This window comes from Falco biarmicus, chromosome 15 (genome assembly GCF_023638135.1).
Source record: "Falco biarmicus isolate bFalBia1 chromosome 15, bFalBia1.pri, whole genome shotgun sequence".
Taxonomy (NCBI): Eukaryota; Metazoa; Chordata; class Aves; order Falconiformes; family Falconidae; genus Falco; species Falco biarmicus.
Window position 1 is genome coordinate 4813666 of NC_079302.1, and position 19566 is coordinate 4833231.

Here is a 19566-nt window from a genome sequence, read left to right on the forward strand (position 1 = left end):
ATTAGCACAGAGCAAAGCTATCATCTTCAATTTTTTTTTTTTTTTGACAAAGAATCAGATAAAGAAGGAGGACTATTTTTTTCCCTTCCAGCAGTTGCACAGACGTGGCACAACTGATGTGTGGGAGAGCACAGGTTCTGCCCTGCTGGGGCTGTCCTGCAGGGTACCTGGGCACCTGGCAGTTACGCCTATTTAGGCACAGCCCTACCAGAACAAAATTCTTCCTGAGATAAGGCTGTTTCAGATGTCCTGGGTCAGGGCAAATACAATAAAATGAGGGTGATAAGATTCCTTAGCTGCAGAACAAACAAGGGCAGTTCAAACAATAGCAGCATTTCCAATGAAAAAAGATTTTAGCTGAAGGATCAGGCTGTGCAGCAGATATCTGGGACTGCATGGGCCAGGCTTGGCACTGAGTGTGCTTTTAAATGAGTGGCACTAAATACACAACACGTCTTCTCCTTCATATAACTGCCATACTGACCAAGGTCGGAGCAGCAAAGCCTGGAATTCAGTGACTTGGGAATAAGGGCCAGTTTGAAGATAAAGGGAGGTGAAGGAATAACTTCATTACAGTTCTTTCTGCCCTGCAGTTGTCAGGATGGGCTGGACGCCTTCTCAGGGTCTTCTCCGTCCCTGTTTTCTGTGACCCTTTGGATATCAGGCAGATGGCCACACAGGCTGCAGAAGGATAAATGAGGGTTTTTTATGTCACCAGGCTCGACATAAGGGGCTGCAAGGTTTTTTAGCCAGGCACTGAAGAAGTGGACAAGATGGACCTGCAGGATGATGCGGAGAAACAAAGCCTCTCAGCCCAGGCAAGGCATGCATGTCTGCGGGGGGGCTCTGCTCCCCGTGGGCCGGTGCCAGGGCTGGGGTTGCACCATTCCTGGCACCTGCCTGTGCTACGATTGCTAAAAGAAGGGATAAGGATGAGAAGCACAGGGTGGAATCATAGAATGGTTGGGGTCGAAAGGTCGAAAGATCATCTTGCTCTGGCCCAATAAACATATTCAATATTATTAAAAAAAAAAAAAAATATCATCAGACCAGGGCTCCCTTGGCCAGCCCGTCGCTATTCCGTTCAGATTTTGAAGCCTGGCAAATGACCAAGCTGTGTGGCCCCTCGGCAGCCTTACCTAAGGTTTCCACTATGGGCAGCTTCTTCACAATCACCCTTTTCTTGGCCATCCGGAGAACACCCAGCACCAGCGTAACGGTGACCACGATGGGAAGGCCCTCTGGGATGGCGGCCACTGCCAGGCTGGGGACAGCAGAGACACAACAGCTTCAACACAGAGGTCAAACTACAAGTACCAACCATAACGTGCCACAGGGACATTTCCCTGGGGTGAGTTTTCTTGCTTATACGTGTATGTCTGAATAGAAGCGCGCAGTGCTAACCACTGGGACTGCTGGCGCACTGTAAATACAAAAGCAGGATATTCATCCAACCCTTCATCCTTCTGCTGGATGATTTTGACAGAGCAATTACTTTCCTTCTTTACGTTGCCAAAGAGCATTAATTTCTGGTGAAGTAGGGATTTAGGGGTTGGATTTAATTTCGTTTATTTAACTTTCTGAGGATGGAAGTTGAATATTCCTTGGCATCATGACCGACACGTTAGCTACTGGCTCCTGGCCACACGCAGCCCCTCATCTCCTCTCTCACACGTGGGTACAAGCTATGGTGGGACAGAACCAGCTCCCCAGACGTCCCCATGCTGCACACACTGAACTGGGGCAACAGCAAAACTTGCAACACCTGACATGCTAGAAACATCCAGATACAGTCTCTATCTGTCCCTTAGTTATTCCTTGGGTAACTCTGAACACTTCCAAGTATGTGCAAAAAGTAATCAAGGAAGACTTATGAAACCATACGCTGCTCTCCAAAACTCAGGCTTAACCACTCTTCTCTGCCCCCACATCCCCCCAGGAGACAGCAGGGTGGGCAGCGAGCCACTGTGGCTTCTCTGTTGTCTCCTCATCTGGGATCTTGTTTTTATTTCCATTTTTTTTTTTTTCAAAGGCTTGCTTTTAAAGCCATGACAACACCAAACAAGGGGGTTTATGGGTTCTACTAAAACACATGGTTTATGATGTTTGATCAAGAGCTTGTGCACGCTTTTTATGCCGCGTTATGCATTCCTGTCTTTAGACATAAATCCAGAAAGAACAGCAAAGAGTAGTATTTGCCATTGCTACGCTCCCAGTAAATTCATAGTACAGGTAGGAAAGGACACTCACAGCAGGATGAGGTGGAAATGCCAGTGAAGATTTTCAAAATACTGATTTCCAAAATTAAATAAACCCTCAAAACTTGGTTGTTTTTTTTCTCCTAAACTCTGTTGTAAAGCTCAGAATTTCACCAGTGCAAGATCAAGATGTATTTATGGAGGGTCTTACTCAAGTTCTCTTTTGTGAAATGCCCATTGTTTTGAACAGGGAATTCCCTGGGATGCATTTCGTTAGAAATCAAAGAGAAAGGTGCTCTCCAGTCCTCACCTAACTCCAATTGTGAACATGCTGAGGAGGTGCTTCCCTTGTAACCAGCCAATGAACATTATTAAACCTGGTGGGAGAAAACCATCTGATTAAAAACTTCAGGAAATTAATAAATCTCTAACCTGCTTTAGCTGTTTTTGGAGAACTGAGCATGAAATGAGGCCCCCAGATCTCTCCTTCAGAGGTGTCTCTGCTTGAACGCCCAAAGTCCGGGTAACCCACATCAACAAGTACTTTTGGAGAAGGTGGCCCTGGAGCACTGATCGCAGCTGAGCATGCAAGTACGAGCATTGCGTCCGACTCACCGATTATGCCAAAGGAGAAGAGAGTGAGTTGCTTCCCCAGTCTGTCCATGCTTTTCTGGAGAGGTGTTTTGGGAGTCTGGAAATGTTAAAGAATACCTGGGTTTCTTTGCATGTTACATGAGATGAGAAGATGATGGTCAGCCTAGAGCAACGGACCCACACAGTCCTGGTTATCGTTACCGTGGTTCCTGCAGCTGCCTGATGCACCCTGGTGCCTGCCCATCCCCCTCCCTCCCCAACAGGGCCTGCTGGGCAGGGGCTGTCCCGCAGGGAGTCTTTGCCCCAATGCACTCCAGACAGGCAAAAAAGTGGGAAAAGAGACAAATTATGTTTGTTTACGGCTAGGGAGCCAAGACAGAGACAGACTAAGGGCTAAATTTGGAAAGGACCTTAGTGATGGAGTCCAGAAGGGGATAATATGTGTGCAAAGCCTGTGGGACAGGGATAAAAGGTCTGGCTCTCCATCCCCGTGACCTGTGACCCGCTCTCCAGGCCAGGGCCACAGTCTGACCGTGACCGGGCAGGCCTGAGCAGCCCCTTCTCCTCCACCGAGCCAGCTCAGGGCAACCCCAAGATGACACGTAGGATGGACCCTGGGAGGTGCAGGGTTTGGGAGGTCTGAGTTTCAGGCCAAGGAGGGTACCAGCCCCCAGCCCCTGTTCTGCAGCAGCACGTTCAGGCACTGCAGAGCATTACAGACCTGCACCAGCACTGCAGGTGCATCACAGCATCTTGCATGGTGGCTTCTGCTTTCCTGTGATTTCTTGTGTTAATAGATCAAGGGTTAACTAGCTTCAAGACCCTCATCTGTGTCAGATCAGAGATCTGACCCATGAGATTTTGGCACATGTAGAAGTAAAAAAGTTATATACTAGTGGAAAGTGTGAGCATGTATGAAGTAAAAAAAAGAAACCATGAGGTTTACGTGACTACAAGGTTAGATACAAGTTAAATATCACAAGTCTGGAGTTAGAAGCCTAAATCTTGCTTATAAGCTTCTTTTTTGGATACAGCCCTTTGGTGGCCTTCAGTCACACAGGCATTTTGCAGCAGAAACAGAAATGAACCCAATGCATTAACTCCTGGGACTGCTTCTGCTCACAAACTTTCCTCCAGGAGATCCATAATTTCCACAGACATACAGCTCTTTACCTCTTCAGCTTGCATCATTTTGAACACCTCTCCAAACTGTGAATTTTCACCAGTCCCAATAACTACACCCTGAAAAAAAGGGAAAGAGATGGAGATGAAGAAATCTAGAGATTCTGTAACTAATGTCAAGGAAAAGATCAAAGATGACAGGACTCACTTTTCCCTTCCCGTACCGCACCAGGGTCCCCATGAAAACAACATTGCTCAGAGTAGTTATGTCTCCAGCTTCCAGTAATACACTGTCAGTCTTATTGCAAGGCTCAGCTTCTCCAGTAAAACTGGATTCATCCACCAGCAGGTCTGTAACCTAATTAAAAAGACACATTTCTGGCACTGCTAAGGCAAGAAATTTCCAAAACAGGCTCTTGTACATATAGTGGTATTTACCTCTATCAGCCTGAGGTCTGCAGGAACCCTGTCACCAACAGACAGGTATATGATATCTCCAGGCACAAGCTCTCGTGCTAGAAGATGCTGCAGTTTTCCTTCCCTTAGGCTACAGGAGACAAATGGAAAAGAAGAAAGGAAACCAGGCCGTGAGGGTTTTATTCCTCCTGCAGGCTTGGGAATGTGACTGGCGAGAAAGCAAAAGCCTTACCCCAAAAGGCTTCCAATGTAAATAAGAATATAAAATCTTAATAACGATGAGAGACGAATATGTTCATTTTGGCTCAGTTCTAATTTCTAAACAGATGGGCAGGTTATGGAAGACTTAATATTTTAGCAATAAGCGACTTAGTAGATAAGAGTGACAAGAAGGTACGCTATCCCGTGGCTCACGCTGTAAATAATGACATGCAGATTCTTTAACCTGAAAAGAAGCTTTTTAAAGCTAGAATTACCACTGGCATATTGCTATTGTATTAAAAGTACAGCCTTTCAGCCTTTCAGATGGTTAGATGCTTATGGTGCATATGATAAATAAATAAAGAACAGCGGCATTTGTAAGATCTGAGCCCGGGTGAACTTTGGACCAGGAGAGAAGCCCACACTTCTGCGGCGCAAGGTTTCTCTGAGCCTCGCGGCTTGTTTGTGTCGGCCGTGACAAAACTGATTTGCAAAAACATAAATAGGAAACGTGTTTCCTGTCACCTAAAGCACTGCTACCACAGACCAAAGCAGTCGGGGAAGCGGGATCCGAGACGGCCTCCGGCTGCTCCGCAGGCAATGGCATCACCATGCACCGGATCGCCTGCTGCGCCCGTGCCTGCCACGTACGTACGTCAATGGGCAGGCATGGACGAGGGACCCAGCCCCCCTGCACCGCCACTCATAAGCAGTTTTGTGCCAATCTCGTGGGGACAAAACTAACCCGAAAGCCAAAAAAAAAGACACAGGTGAGGTTTTTCCTGCAAGGGGGAGTCAGCAACATGCCAGAGGCTGCAGGGATCCTCTGCAGGGTGTGGAGCAGGACATTTCTGGGACCCTCCTGCCTCTCAGCATTTACCCAGTTCCACTAGGTGCCTACTTTAAAAATCAGTTACTTCATCCCCTTTCACTATGACTTACAGCTGCATCCACATGTGGTGCCACCCCTCCAGACATCAGGTTCTCATTACGTGCACCACAGCCTGAAGTAATTTTCTCCACCGGTCTGTTCTGCCCTCATAACCCAAGCCCTGCTAGACCCCCCCAAAGCAGGCATGCCTCACCAGTTGCACTCGGGAGGCACCAGCTTGTTAAGTTCTTCCAGAGATTTTTCCGAGCGATATTCCTTTTAAATGAGAAAGGAGAAGAAAGCCAAGTTACACGAGAGGGCTTGCTCACGACAGCCCTGGCTGTGGAGCCGAGCTCTGCCTAACGTACCTGGATGAAGGCCACGGTGACCACGATGAGCACCGCCTGCGAACAAAGAGGCATTGCTGGGTGGGCACACCAGCTCCAGGGAGCCAAGGGTCGGGCTGAGGGAGAGGTACCACCTACCACGGTGATGCTTGCGGCGTCCTCGTATTCTTTTGTGATGACGCTTACCAGAGCAGAAGCCAGCAACAAGAGAATGAGGGGATTTTTAAACTGAAAAATCAAAACAGACCACAATGTAAAATTAAACGTGGAGTGGCTGAAGCTGAGCTGGCCTCAGATCTCATCGGAAAGGATGAGACGTGGTTTTGCTGCAGGGACCCTCCTTGCTCGTGACAGCAGCATCACTCTGCCCGGACAGAGATGGTACAGCACCTGCAGCTGGGCTGGTGCTGGATCCTGCCCCCGGCAGAGGAGATGGACAGCACCAGGGACCAGCAGGATAAGGCTCACACCAAAAGACGCAATTTTCTTCTCTTTTCCTCTGCTTGCACAGGCAAGGCTCACCCTTGCAGACACACAGTGCATGGCTGACTCGAAAAGCTCCTTGGAGGCACAATAGGTACAAACAAAACCTGTATTGTCTTTTTAGAATTTGAAACCAGAAATCCTCTTTTTTTCTTTTCTTTAATTAATCCGCTAAACTCTGCACTGGACCCAGGGCTGTGGGAGTCAGATCCTCACTTTTTTCACTTTCAAACACAGATTGTAAAGAACTTTCTTCTACCTGAGTATGTTACAGTGCCGTTTAGCTAACATGGGAATTGCTGTAAGGGAATTAAGTCAGGCAGAGATAAGACTGCCTGCTTTGGGTAAGAGATGTGTGGCAATGCACAGTAGGAAAACCAAGGTTCAAGTGTATTCCTTGCTGAAGCCAAAGGTGAAAGTCCCTTCATTTCTCTTTAGAAAGACTGAGCTGAAGGGTTGTTTTACAAAAATCGCAGCTGGAAGAAGCCACATCAAGTGTCTGCTGAGGGGTGATGCTCAAGTGCAGAGGTGTGAATGGTGTGGGGACTGCAAGCAGCTCTTCCAGAGACCAGCTGCCTGCAGAAGGATGAGAGATGCACTAAGGAATTTGCTTGGTGTCCCCAGAGGAGAAACAGCTTGTTAAGGATGAGCAGAAAAAGGCACCACCTCACTTGATATCAAGAATAAAAGAATGAAGAGATATAGTAATGATTACAAAGTGCTTAAATGACATTGATCACATAGGAAAAAAGGGATAATCCATGAAATAAAGATAGTCTTTCATAGCAACTAAAATCTTCATGATCCAGGTAAGCAAGAAGAAAAATCAGTCAAATTGCTGGTTAAAAATAAATAGATAAATGAAGACAGACCCTTCTGGTTTGGCTAAAAGCCTAAAAGGGAGGTGAAAGATGCATTAAATACTGATGATGAACAGTTAATTAAAGCAAAGCTGAAGGTAAACTCAGCTGGGGGAAAACCAAGATAGCAAATCCCACCTTCTGCCTAGCTTTTTGGGGCAGCTGGTTTGAAATCATGGATGTTCACAGGGTATAGCAGCATGTATGAATGTGGGAGTTACTGACACTGCTACCAGAGACACTGACACTCACCTGAGCCCTACAGCTGCCCCTGCTTTGGCTGGAGGTTTAGGGTTTTCCTTCCCTGGGGTAACTGGAATCAGAGTGGCTTTCAGCTACTACTGGTATTCCTCAAACTTTTCATAATTTTGCCGCTTGCCTTAAAAGGAATAAATATGCTCCAGAAATCAGGCCACTGATCTAAAGCTTATGATTTGTGGGCTGCATGGAGATAAAAAGGGTTATTTTTATTTTAAGATGTTATCTCCATGCTGAATGACCCCGCATCTGAACCTCACAGCGGCTTTCCCAGGGGAACAGACAGTTTCTATATCTGGAGCACAGCCTATTCCAAGGCTGAATCTGCAGTAGAAACCCTGACTATTCCAACGTAGACACACACTCAGGCCAACCCAGCTAGGGATTTTCACAAGGAAATGAGAATTTGTGCAGAAAATCCTTACCTGGTCTAGATATTTCTTCCATATCGGCTCTGTATTCTCTACTGAAAATTCATTCCAGCCATGTTTTAACCTGCGCTGCAGCACGGAAAACTCAGAGAGTCCAGTTTGTAATTCAACCTAGGTGGAATTTTAAAACAAACAAATCAAACATTACATATTGAAGAATAATTACAGAAAACTTCTTAAGGCAAAGTTATGTTAAAAACCTGTAAGTGGACTGGACAAGATGTTCATGGTTCAGTACACCACATAAAATAAATCTATCCACTGTTTTTCTGTTTAGGTGTTTATTTTTGTTAAACTATAAATCTTTACCATCAACAATCACAGAAACCTGTAAAGTAAGCACAAGTTAATGAAAAAAATATCATAATGCCACAAGTGAGAAACTATATAACAGATCACAAATCAGGAATTTAAAACAGTAAAGGAGAGAACTGGTTTGTGGTTTCACTGGACATTTAAAGAAAATATTAAAAAAAAAAAGCTGAAAAAATTCAAAGGGAACAAATAAAGAAAGAATAAGATCTATTTTGCCCAGATTTTAAAAAATAGCAAGGTCATACATCAACATATTGCTAAGCACTATAGCTTTCCCTGGTCACGGGGACTCAGCCTTTCTGAATTTCCAGCTATTTTTCATACATGGGGTTCAGTGTGAGTTATAACACCAGATTGTTTCTTTTCCCAAGGGCAAACTCCAGTGCAGACCAAGTAACTGGCGGTTCCTTCCCAAGCCCCAGCGTCCCTCCATCCCTCTGGCTACATCCATGTGTGGCTGCCGGGAAGCTCGAGTGGGGCCAGGGCAGAGCAGCCACAGCCAACATCCCTGGCCAGGGCTGCTCCCCCTGCTCCGCCTGGGCAAACGGGGCTCAGCACCAGCAGAAGCTCCGCTGCTTGCTTGGGGGTAGGGATGGTGAGGTGAATTTATATCTAACAATTCCAGCTGTGAGAAAGTCTTTGAGAAGTCATCTAGGAAAATAAATGTGATGAGTTTTGCCTCCGAAAAGAAATTTGCTAGGGAAAAGCAGGGGAAGAGTGCTGCGTGCATTTGCACAACATTTTCTGAGGAGCTGCTGCTAATTGAAGTGGATGAGCTGTGCAGCCTGCACCCGGGGCAGAGCACCGAGAGCACTCCATTTTCCAGGCTGGACAATTGGATTCTTTCACCCGCAGCTCACAGAGCCACTCACTTCAGTGAAATCCTTCCCCAGGACAAAGTGGAGCACAAATGCCCGATGCTGAGCCCTGAACGCTGCCAGCACGAGGATTCATCCCACATAAAGGCAGAGGAACTGGGCACTCCAGGAGTTTGCATGTGAAACCAGAGACCAGTTTTGCTGCTCAGCCTCTTCCCACAATCAGATTACACAAACTGTGTTGCTACGTTCACAAAGACCTGTACAAACCCTTACGTTTAAAGCTTTTGCCAAGTCTTCTTTATGGCATTTACACGCATCTTTTGGGGGCAGAACTGTCACCTCCTTCTCCTGCTCAATTATTTTCAGCTCACACTCCGCATGGGTCTGAGTAAACGAGATAAAGCGATCGTTAGGTGAGAGAACAGTTAATAAAGGCATTTCAGCATCTCTGCTTCTTCCCTTCCTCCCCTTCCCTCACCTTGCCAGCTGTGTGACTTCGCAGTTAGCTAAAACACGTCCTAAATCACAGTGCTTTATACTGGTCACTAATTAATCTCTATTACAGCCTCAAAGCCAGGTGCGTATTTTTATACTGGAAGAAAGGCTATTAGGGGCTGGGTTACCAAAAAGAGAAGCACATGCCACTGCCACGGTCAGAAAAGCGTGCCGGGCTCTGCTGTTTGCAGGTATCCTGCCTGAGACGAGCATTTTTCCATGCCAGTGTCTCACAGCCCACTGCATGTTCAGAGCAAAGAAAAAACCCTTCTCCCTTGTGAAAGACATAACAAATGAACAGAAACCATAAGCTAGAAAAATCTCTGAGCCAGTGGGAGAAAGTAACAGTCTCCTCTCCTGTCTCCATGGCTGCTTCCCTCCGCCTCCAGCTCTGCAAACACCTCCGAGCAGGACAAACCCTTCCTGTCCCTCCCAAGCAGCCCAAGGGCTGTGCTGAGCTGCCAGCACCCAGGGCCTCAGCACCCCCACCTCTCTTCCTTTTCAGATTCCCATCTCCTTTTCCAAAATCCTCTTTCCAAAGCGGCAGCATGCCCCAAAATCTCAGCCAGACACCTGATGGCAGCTGTGCAGGGTAAGTACTGCGAGGGAGAAATCTCACCCTGACTGAGGGACAGAAGAATCCATTTGCATTTTCCTTCATTCATAAAGCACAAGCGTGCATGTTGATTAAGAGAGGGATCCCGAGGGAGCATGATGCTCAGCCCCAGGCACAGCTCCGTCCCACGGCCAGCTCTGGCCTGGCAGGGTGGAAGGGACGGGCACCCGCTCCCAGCACCCTGGGGTGTCTGTTGGGAGAAACATTCAGGTCTGGCTCATCAGCACCGAGCGAGGGTTTGGAGGACTTCAGAGGTGTCTGAAGCGGTATGTGGAGAATCAGCCCTTATATGAATATTCAGGAGGTTTCCAGGAACATCCCATGTTTTGCAATCTAAAGGCCGAGATAAGCGCAGAAAGTCTCTTTGGTTGTTGGCTCCTGCTGGTACACAGAATTGGTTCCTGTCTTGTGGTTTCTGGAGAGCTCGTAGCAGATGAGATAGGAGCATCTCTAAGCCCTGCTCTTTAAAAAGGCTTTTGCCACTTCCATATGTTGCAGCCCCTTTTTACTGCTGCTCACTGACCCACAGCACAGCTGCAAACACAGGCGATACTGGCACCGAGCTGCTCCCGGCAGAAACGCAGGAGTTTGCTGCGATCCCCTGCTCTGTGCAGTGCTCACTTAGAAGCCTTTTTGCCCCACAGCAACCTGCCTTTCCAAAGCCCCAGCAATTTGCCCAAGATTTCCAAGGATTTTCTTGCTTCCATGTCTCCCTCATGCTTGTGACCACCTTTTGCCCAAAGAAGCTACAGCATTTCTCCACTATTTTGAAGCATGCTAGCACCAGACATTACCCTTACTTCAACCTTTCCTTAACAGACGCTCCCTAGAAGGGACAAAACCCATCCTTCTGTGTTTAAAACCGATGATTTACTCCTACTTCTGTGTCCCACTTGTGCAAATTCATCAGTTCTCTGTAACTCTGTTGACACCCAGATGCTGCAAGACTGAAAGCCACCCATGGATCTAAGGAGATGGAAGGACTTGCTGGGAAGAAAACCCAGGGCTGTCACGTACAGACACACACCTTGCCTTCGTTGCCACGCTGCTTTGATTAATACGGTTTGTACAGACTCCTCTGTGCTGCTGGTGACACATGCAGCTGTCAAGGTACAGCCTTGCCTCAAAGGAGTTTAAGTTTTAATTAAAGGAGCTGGAGGGCAGGGAGAGACCAGGGCATGAGGGTAAGATGCCTACAGTCCCCCGGGGCCGGCAGGGAAGCCAGGGCCCAGCTCCATCACCAATATTTACCTTCAAAAAGGTGTGGAGGAAATGAATGACAAAAGCGTATGGATGCACCTGAGCTGCGCACAGCCAGCACTGCCCGGGGATCAATAGGAATGCTGGCAGCTCCGTGCTCCTCGTGGCCGGCGGCTGTTGTGAAATTAACAGCTTTATTGGGATGAGTTAGCTTGCATTGATTAGCTTACACCCGTAAGCGATCGGACGAACGTGGCAGAGCTTTTCCTCCCAGCTGAACAGCTCCAGCCATGCACAAGTTGGAAATGAAGCAGCGAGCCCCATCTCCCTCTATCCCTGCAAAGTGCTGCTGGTGCAGAGCCCCTTTGCCCCTAAACCCATCCCACCTCACATCCGTTAGGCACTGGGCAGTATCCCGAGCAAATTGCTTCATAAACTAACCTCTCCTTGTGCATTACTTTCTTTTCTATTTACATGGTAAACCAGATGTGGCCTGTCAACATTATCCATTTACATTTTTAACCTCTATCCTTTAGACAAGCTCAAGAGTTCACAACTCTCTACAGAGGGCAGAAAGAAGTAAAAAAAGAATAATTATTCGTTCATCTATTGCTTTGCAAGATCAGGAGATGCTGTAGGCTGTAAAGAGCAGCTGGTGGTGGCTGGGAGCCACGCAGCACCCTGCCCCAGCCCACCTCAGGGCATGCCCGGCGCTGCTGGTACCTGCACCGCTGCCTCCGCATCCCACCATCCCGGGCACCGAAACAATCCATCAATTGTCCGCAGAGCAGCCCATGCGGGACCGAGGGAAGGAAGCGTGGGGCTTTCTGAAGAGCACATAGTCCTTTTTGTATACTCTGGCAAACGGCCCAAAAGATCAGTTCTCGGCGTTTTCCCCCCATCTCTGCCTTTACTGAGGTTTTGCATATCCTTTTCCCCCCACATCTTAGATGACTTTGGACCAGCTAATGTATTGGAAGCTGGTCAAAAGTGGGCTGAGTTATTCAGTCTAAAAAGAAGCCCCTGAAAACATTAAACAGAAATCCTTTTCTTGTATATTCTTTATCCTTACTAAAAATAAATAAATAAATAAATAAACAAATCATTCCCTTTAAAGCCCTTTGCATTGTGGTTTTTTTGTGTGCATGGCAGGCAAAGGACAGGGGTGCCGGCAGAACGCAGAAACCGACCTGGAGCAAAGCCCAGCCCTGCAAGCAGGGGGCTGCCTTGTTGGGCTGCCTTATCCCAGCCCCCAGCTGCTTCCCACCCACCACCATGGTTTCAACTCCTCTTGCACCATTTCTCATCCCTCCGTTGCACACCCATCACAGAAATACAGCGTTTTTAAATGAAATAAAGCCTCTGGTCTCCCTGCTTGCAGACGTAAGTCTCAACATAGATGCTTCAATTGTTCAAAAAGCCAATGGTTTTCCAGGAAAGTGACTTTAAAACTATTCCCTGGATTTTAGATTGCCCCCAGGGGCATTGGAGGGCTGACTTGGGCTGGATGTGCAGTGCCCAAACCTTGGGTTCATTACCCCCAGCTGCACATCCCACTCCCCTCACCCCCACCACTCTCTTGCTCCTGTTCAAACCTGGCTCCCCCCCTTGTCTTATTTAAATAATAGTAACAAAAATATCTTCCAGCTCCCTTTAATCTACAGCAAAGCCCCTTGAGCTGAAAAGATGGCATTGCCACCACTGCAGGAAAACCCAGTCACTGCAGTTCCACAGATCCCTGTTGGGCAACCTCCTCACCCACCCAAGCCAGCCCCACTCAGGCCAAGAAAACCAACCCCAAAATCCAAGAGCTGGAGGCAACTTCCTATAGAAGGTCTCCTGGGAGGGAGGGAGGGATGCAGCCCTCAGCCCAAGCACCTGTGGGCATGGAGGGAAGCAGTTAACTCCTTGCCTGTTGGAAAGTTTTCAGGTGCAAGAAATTGGGCTTGATACCTCCAAGGGGCTGAAAACACCTGTGTGTTTAAGTGAAATCTGCATCGCTGCTGTGCAGAGGCAATCCCATGGTCTTCTTTTTTTCACCTGGAAGGAAAGCTGCACTATTTAGTTGATTTTGAGGGCATATTAAAAAAAAAAAAAAAAAAAAAAAAAAAGGTATCTGCATGGTAATATACCTATTCTGGTAAGGATGCTCTGCATATCCAGGAGGATTTGGAGCCTGTGAAAGTCTCTGGGACATAAATGTTCATTGGTGTGAAACCTGAAAAGGCAAAAAAGCCTCAACCCAAACTGCAATAATAATTTAACCATGAATGTAGGACAGGGCTGGGAAATATCTGCACTCCATCTCATGGCTACTGAATCTCAAATGGATCAGCGTTGTGGGGGAAAGGATCAGAAGGGGTTTGGTGAGGAAAAATGGAACAATTGCAAAGGAAAAGCCCCTAGCAGCTCCAAAGAAACTCTGAGGAAGAGCTTAATGCCATAAAATCTACTATCCAGATGTTCCTAGGCGCTAGCTCTTTCTAAAACTAACAAGAGAAAAAGAAAAAGCCCCTAAACCACAGCAGGTCCCTGGTGGGTTTGCAGTAGATCTCCATGATGAACTCTTCTCCCAGTGGTACCAGGAGGCCACCCCACGGTGTGAAGACAGACAGATTGTCCTGGATGGGACTGCAAAACCCAGGCATCTCACCAGGTTAAAAACTCTTGGGAGCGGAGGGTTGCAGCCCCTCGGGAAAACTGCCCTTGACTGTATCCACTGGGTTCCCTGGGTGCTACGGGGTGACACTGGTACCCGATCAAAGGGAAAAGGCGATGTGACCCATGCAGTGCACAGGTTTTTCTCTCACTTTCAAACACACATACACACAGGTACGTGTGCTTGTGCATGTGCACACATGCTTGGATGCTGAGAAGGAAAATCTTTGGATGTTCTTCAGATTTCTACAGGAAACACATGGTTCTCATAAACTAAATCGGCACCACACAAATTCCCTGTGACTCTGAGCAGGTTCTGAACAGTAGAAAAGGAGTTGAAACCACATACCGCAGAACCTAGACACAGGCTGTGCTTGTGCCTTGATGGGAAAGTTAACTGTTCTGCCATCTCCAGATTGTGCCTTGATGGGAAAGTTAACTGTTCTGCCATCTCCAGATTGTGCCTTGATGGGAAAGTTAACTGTTCTGCCATTTCCAGATTGTGCCTTGATGGGAAAGTTAACTGTTCTGCCATCTCCAGATAACACCATCGCCAGAGCCCGCGAGCTGGCCATCACCTCACAGACACCAGCACTGGGGCTTTTCCTTCACAATCCACAATTTGTGCATTTATCCTGGTTTGAATCCCATGAGATCACCTGGACTCACACCTTTGAGGCCCAGGACAACCCTTCGACCAAACTACTTAAGATCTGCAAGACAGAAAGTGCTCTGCAACTATTTTCAAGCAAAGAAGCAAAATACCATCATTAGAGGAAATGTGAGTCATTTAGCAGCCTAAATCATAGCCTGCGAAGATGTTCTTCATTTATCAAGTTCCTACTGTCATACTGCATTGCTGCCTACTTCCTACACCTGTGCCAAAATGCTGGTCATTTCCCTGTCCTGTTATAAATGCATCACACCCTGCATGAACTAGAGCTAAAATTCAAGAAGGGTTTATGTTTGGAAGAAAATATGTATCGTTATTTATTTTGGTGCAACAGAAATAAACGATGACCGTGTTTCTGTGAAATGGTACCACCAAAGAGCAAGCCAGACCGATTGTTGGTGTCCTCCTGCCTATGTACAATCAGAAATCTCAGCTTCCCTCAAAGCAAGATTACAGATACTTTCTGTAACCTCATCAGTATCTTCTTTTCCTGGGACTTTGAGCTATGTTTGAGTAGTGTAGAGCAGCATCGCACAATGCGCTGTGTGGTGCATAGGGGAAGAGTTCAATGTCTCTTTTTCTTCTCCCTGTAGCCTGACCAACCCCCATACTGGAAAGACGAGACTCAGAAGAGAGCAGAGGATTAGCTGAAATGACATCTGAGAAAATACCTCTGTCAGACAGACAGGGAAAAGAACACTAATATCTTAAAGTGTGTGGATGGTGCTTGCTGGGATGGGACTAAGGGCTAACCCTGCATGCTGAAGGAATTAGACAAATGGGGTTTACGTGGGAGGACCCCAACCAATGTGGGAGGAAAAAATGGGGCTTGAGCAATGGAAATCCCTGTGTTGAGCAAATGTGATAATAAAATAATCCCAGACCTGAAGGTTTTGCTGTGAAAACCCAAGGAGAACAGCAAATGTGTCACCTAAACCACTCCTGGCCACTCTTCGGTCCATCTGCACCGAGAAGGGGTAGTGAAAACAGGGAGGGGGAATCAATGTTCACCCACCAGCATTTTTCAAGAAAAGAAAGTGTTATCTTGAGGCGGACTCTGCAGGTCTGAGCTAACGTTCCTCTCAGCCATTCAATAAGAGTAATGACTGCAGCAACAGCACAGAGGACAGCCCGAGGGGTCACAGCCCATCCACCAGTGACCTGCACCAGTGGCAGGTGTACCCCTGACCTGGGGACAGGGTTAGGTGGCAGGTGTACCCCCGGGGACAGGGTTAGCCTCGCTCTTCATTTACCCTTCCGCTGAGACTTTGTGCAAGCACTCCAGAGAGCCTTGCAGGGTGCCCAGGGAAAGCACGGCAATTGCTTTCCTTAATTTTGAAGCTCCTCGGCGTGGAGAGCGATGCTCCTGGCCGGGACTCTGGCCTGAGCTATACGTCCTGGGAGTATTGCAGAGAAACAGGTACCCCCATCTCACCCCACTGCCTGGCAAACACCGCCAGTCCCATCCCTTCTTGCACAGGGAACCACTCCACAGAGAGGGGAGCACAGGGGCAGCAATAATATCAAGTTACCGGTGGGACAAAGCAGACAAAATTAACCCCAGTTACACAAACTCTTTCAGCAGGTCCCGGCGAGAGGCGCAGGCAATCCTCACCTCCTCTTCCGGCTCGCCGCTTCCAAGGGGCTGGTATTTCTGCACAAAGCGGAAAAACGACCTTTTCTGGAAGAGTCTGGCGAAACCTCCTTCTCCCATCTTCGCAGGGTGGGAAGCGCTGTGGGGGCCACCAGTTGGGTGCCACCGGCGGCCGGCGGCGCTGGCTCCGGTTCCCCCGAGCACGGGGCTGTGGTTAGGGCAGGGACGGGCAGCCTCACCTGCCAAGTCACGCCTTCGGCCGCAGGTGCCGGAGGGAGGGAGGGAGGGAGGCTGCGCACCTTCCAGCAGCCAGGCAGGGTGCTTCGCCCATAAAACCCTGCCAGGGAAAGCCTGCCTGTCTTTAACACCCTGGCTGCTACGGGAGCGAGGTGGCCCCGGCACCCAAAGAGCAGGTTGAGGTCTCGCAGCTCTGGGGTTTTTTTCCTCCGCCCTCTGAAAAATTGTCACGGGTCTGAAAAATTGTGGCGGCAGGTGCCACATCTCAGGCAGGCAGATAGGGAGGGTGTTCTGCCAAGGCCGCCGCGCCACAGAGGCAAGACAGGTTACACACTCTGCCGAGCCTGTTTGTAAACTTCCAGGCTGGGGAAATCCTCCTTGAGAAATGCTCGTCAGCATAATGCCGGTATTTATAAGTATTTACATTAGGGAGAGGGCATAAATGCATGATGGGTGAATTTGTGATGGTCATATATAGCTAAAAAAAAAAAAAAAAAAAAAGCTTTCATTCAGTAGAGGGAAGCACTTTCATTGTGGTTCTCCACTTAAAGTTAACCAGTCCCAGCCTTTCTGAAGGTCTGTAGCCACGTGCCAGGGAGCGTGGCGCTTTGGTTTGCACCAGGACACCTACACCCTCCCCCAGGCCTTGTGACTACAGGATTCACTTAAGCTTAAATTGTCTCTAAGGTGCAGACTGCGAGATTAAGATCCTCCTTTGACAGTAAAGGCTGCATTGAGGGAATAACTGCCATTCCCAGCCAGAGAAAAACATTTGTGCAATTTTCTGCAGGAGAACAGTTTTCTCTTAGGACATCCAGGTGCCAGCTTCAGAGCTCTGGATCATTGGAGATGGTGACACCTGGACCGCGATGGGGCCAAGACCCCAGGCTCCCTCACCTGTGTGACATCTCACAGTATCCAAAACCTGGCCAACTTCCATCAGACGGGTGTTTTGCTGTGATGCATTTCAGTGTGGCCTGTTTGCATTTCCCAGGTCCTACCAGTTCCAGCCAAAAGCTGAGGAGCCCTGTAGGACACCCCACCAGCGAGGTAGCTGGCAGCTATAGGTAACACAGCATGTCCCACCAAAGTGGTGTGGAGGGAGGGCTTGTTCTCAGGCTGAGGAGAAAATTAAGCAATTGGGAAACACCCTGCAAACAGCCGGGTTCTCATAAAACATAGCTGGGGCTCCTTAACTCCCTCAGCTCCTGATTGAGAAATGCCTTCTTAATGACCCGAACTGGATGTGTCAGGCAGGTGAAGGAAGTTTCTTCATCACTGCAACAGCCCTCCTTCCCATGGGAAAATATCCAGGGATAATGCTGGGCACTGGTTTTTGGGCAGCTCACATCCTGGCCCTGCCCAGGCTTTAGGGAAGGTACTTAGCCAAGGGCTCGACGGCAGCCCAGGCTCCCAGAGGCAGACAGAGACTTAGACCTTATTGTATGGGAATCCGGTGGCAAAACATCTCTGAGGTCACGTATGCTTTCAACCCTGTCCCCTCCTCCTGCAGTTTTTGCAAGGATCTGGAGCACAGCCAGCTCTGATGTGGTCCTGATAAGGCCGAGGAGACGCTGCCTGGCCAGGAATCGCATTCTTTGGTTCATCTGAGTGTGTTTGCAGTAGGCAAAGCCTTGGGGTCTTGCTGAATCCTTCCTCGTGCCTCTGATAGAAAAGTGGTGAAAAACATCTTTCCCCCTCTCAAGGCAAGTAGGAAAAAAAGCTTTCCTTCCTTTTGTTCTTGCTTTTCTCACCCCAAAACCTCGCCCATCATCCCTGAAGCTGGCATATGGCAAGAGGAGCTGCCGCCCACGAGGAGCCCGGGTGTCCTCCTGGGTGTGTGCCGTGGGTTTGTGGACTGCACAGCACCGTGCGCAGCTCTCGTTAGCCAAGTGCTGCTGACAATACGGCTAATTAAGCAACAGGCTCTTGCTGGCACTTTCCTTATTTAACTTTGTCCTCTTGGCAAAAAGCTGCTGCTGGTGGAAACGCTTGTAGCTCGGTGCTGTGTACACAGTTTGAAGAACAAAATCCAGAACCTATGTGAGGCGGGCATGGGGCCAAGGCACCACATCCCGGGTGGCGGGGGGCACTCCCTCCCAGCCTGGGTTAGCGGGGGGATGGTACAGTGAGGGGCATGACCAAGGTACCCAGACAGGACACAGAAACTGAGAAACACAAGCTGATGAGCGTAATAACGCACCATCATAATTGCTGTGCTGTGGTTTGTTATCCAGCAGACCTGCAGCTCAGGACAAACACTATGGTTTGGGCTCGGGACCGTGGCCCTGTCCGTCAGCCTTATGAACCTTCAGTTTTGTAATGTGAAACTACATTTTAGCACCAATGAATCTGAATAAATGCAGAAAGAACACATAGCTGTTGCTGATAATTTGCCGCGCATTCCACAAAATTGCTGAATGGACTGAAGTTTCAGCTTGTTGCTGCTTTCGATTTCTGCCTGTTAGGAAATCTAATAGAAAATTCAAGTATGGTGCTATCTCATGGTTCAGAAAATGCCAGGAATACACTGAATCAAGACTATAATATATAGAAAACAACACTAATACAAGTTATATTTCTTCATCCTGGTATAAGACATAATTTTCACACTATAAAAATATAGCATACAGCCCAATTGCAGCACCTTTATAGTGTTTCCTATTTAATTGGATAACAAAGCTCAGGGTCAGACTCCAGTTCTAAGCAGGTTATTTAGGAAAGTTTTCTTATATTTTAAATAGAAAATATCTATTATGAAGATGCATACAGCAAAGCATCTGTATTCTGAGATGACCTGAGCCCCAAAGGTTGCAGCTGTGAAGGCAGGGTGCTGCTTTCAGTTCCAAACACAGTTACTTCACCTGCTCCCCTCGGGGTAACCCGGGCTTGTCACACTTTTGTTCCTCTTGTGCCACCTTGAGGGAAAAAACTCTGGTGCACGGGCTGAATTTACTGAGTTTGCTGCTACCCAAAAATCCAAATACTCTCCTTTCAGGTCGAGTTTTCCCCAGGCCCCTGGGCAGAACATCTGCTGCTCCTGGTTATAAAAGCAAAGAACAAAGTTTTGGGCCACAGTTCCTTTCTGTCCTGCCAATGCTACTGATAAAGTCTTGGTAAAATCCTTAGGTCTGTCCCCTGGTGTGCCACCAGGTGGGAAGTGGGGATTAAATTA

General features: G+C 48.0%; 1 protein-coding gene across 2 annotated transcripts in view; it reads right to left on the minus strand.

Moving 5' to 3' along the window:
• The window catches only part of ATP2C2 (ATPase secretory pathway Ca2+ transporting 2), a 28409-nt gene extending 12038 nt beyond the window's left edge, over positions 1-16371 (minus strand). For both annotated transcript variants that reach the window (XM_056360889.1, XM_056360890.1), the window contains exons 1-12: positions 16176-16371; positions 9192-9302; positions 7777-7893; positions 5889-5978; positions 5772-5807; positions 5618-5679; positions 4353-4461; positions 4123-4272; positions 3966-4034; positions 2814-2889; positions 2509-2575; positions 1140-1264 (exon numbers count right to left, since the gene is read on the minus strand). In XM_056360889.1, coding sequence (XP_056216864.1) covers positions 1140-1264; positions 2509-2575; positions 2814-2889; positions 3966-4034; positions 4123-4272; positions 4353-4461; positions 5618-5679; positions 5772-5807; positions 5889-5978; positions 7777-7893; positions 9192-9302; positions 16176-16274 — 1111 coding nt within the window. In that variant the 5' untranslated portion in view covers positions 16275-16371. The remainder of the gene's footprint in view (positions 1-1139; positions 1265-2508; positions 2576-2813; positions 2890-3965; positions 4035-4122; positions 4273-4352; positions 4462-5617; positions 5680-5771; positions 5808-5888; positions 5979-7776; positions 7894-9191; positions 9303-16175) is intronic.
• Between the last annotated feature and the right edge of the window lie 3195 nt (positions 16372-19566).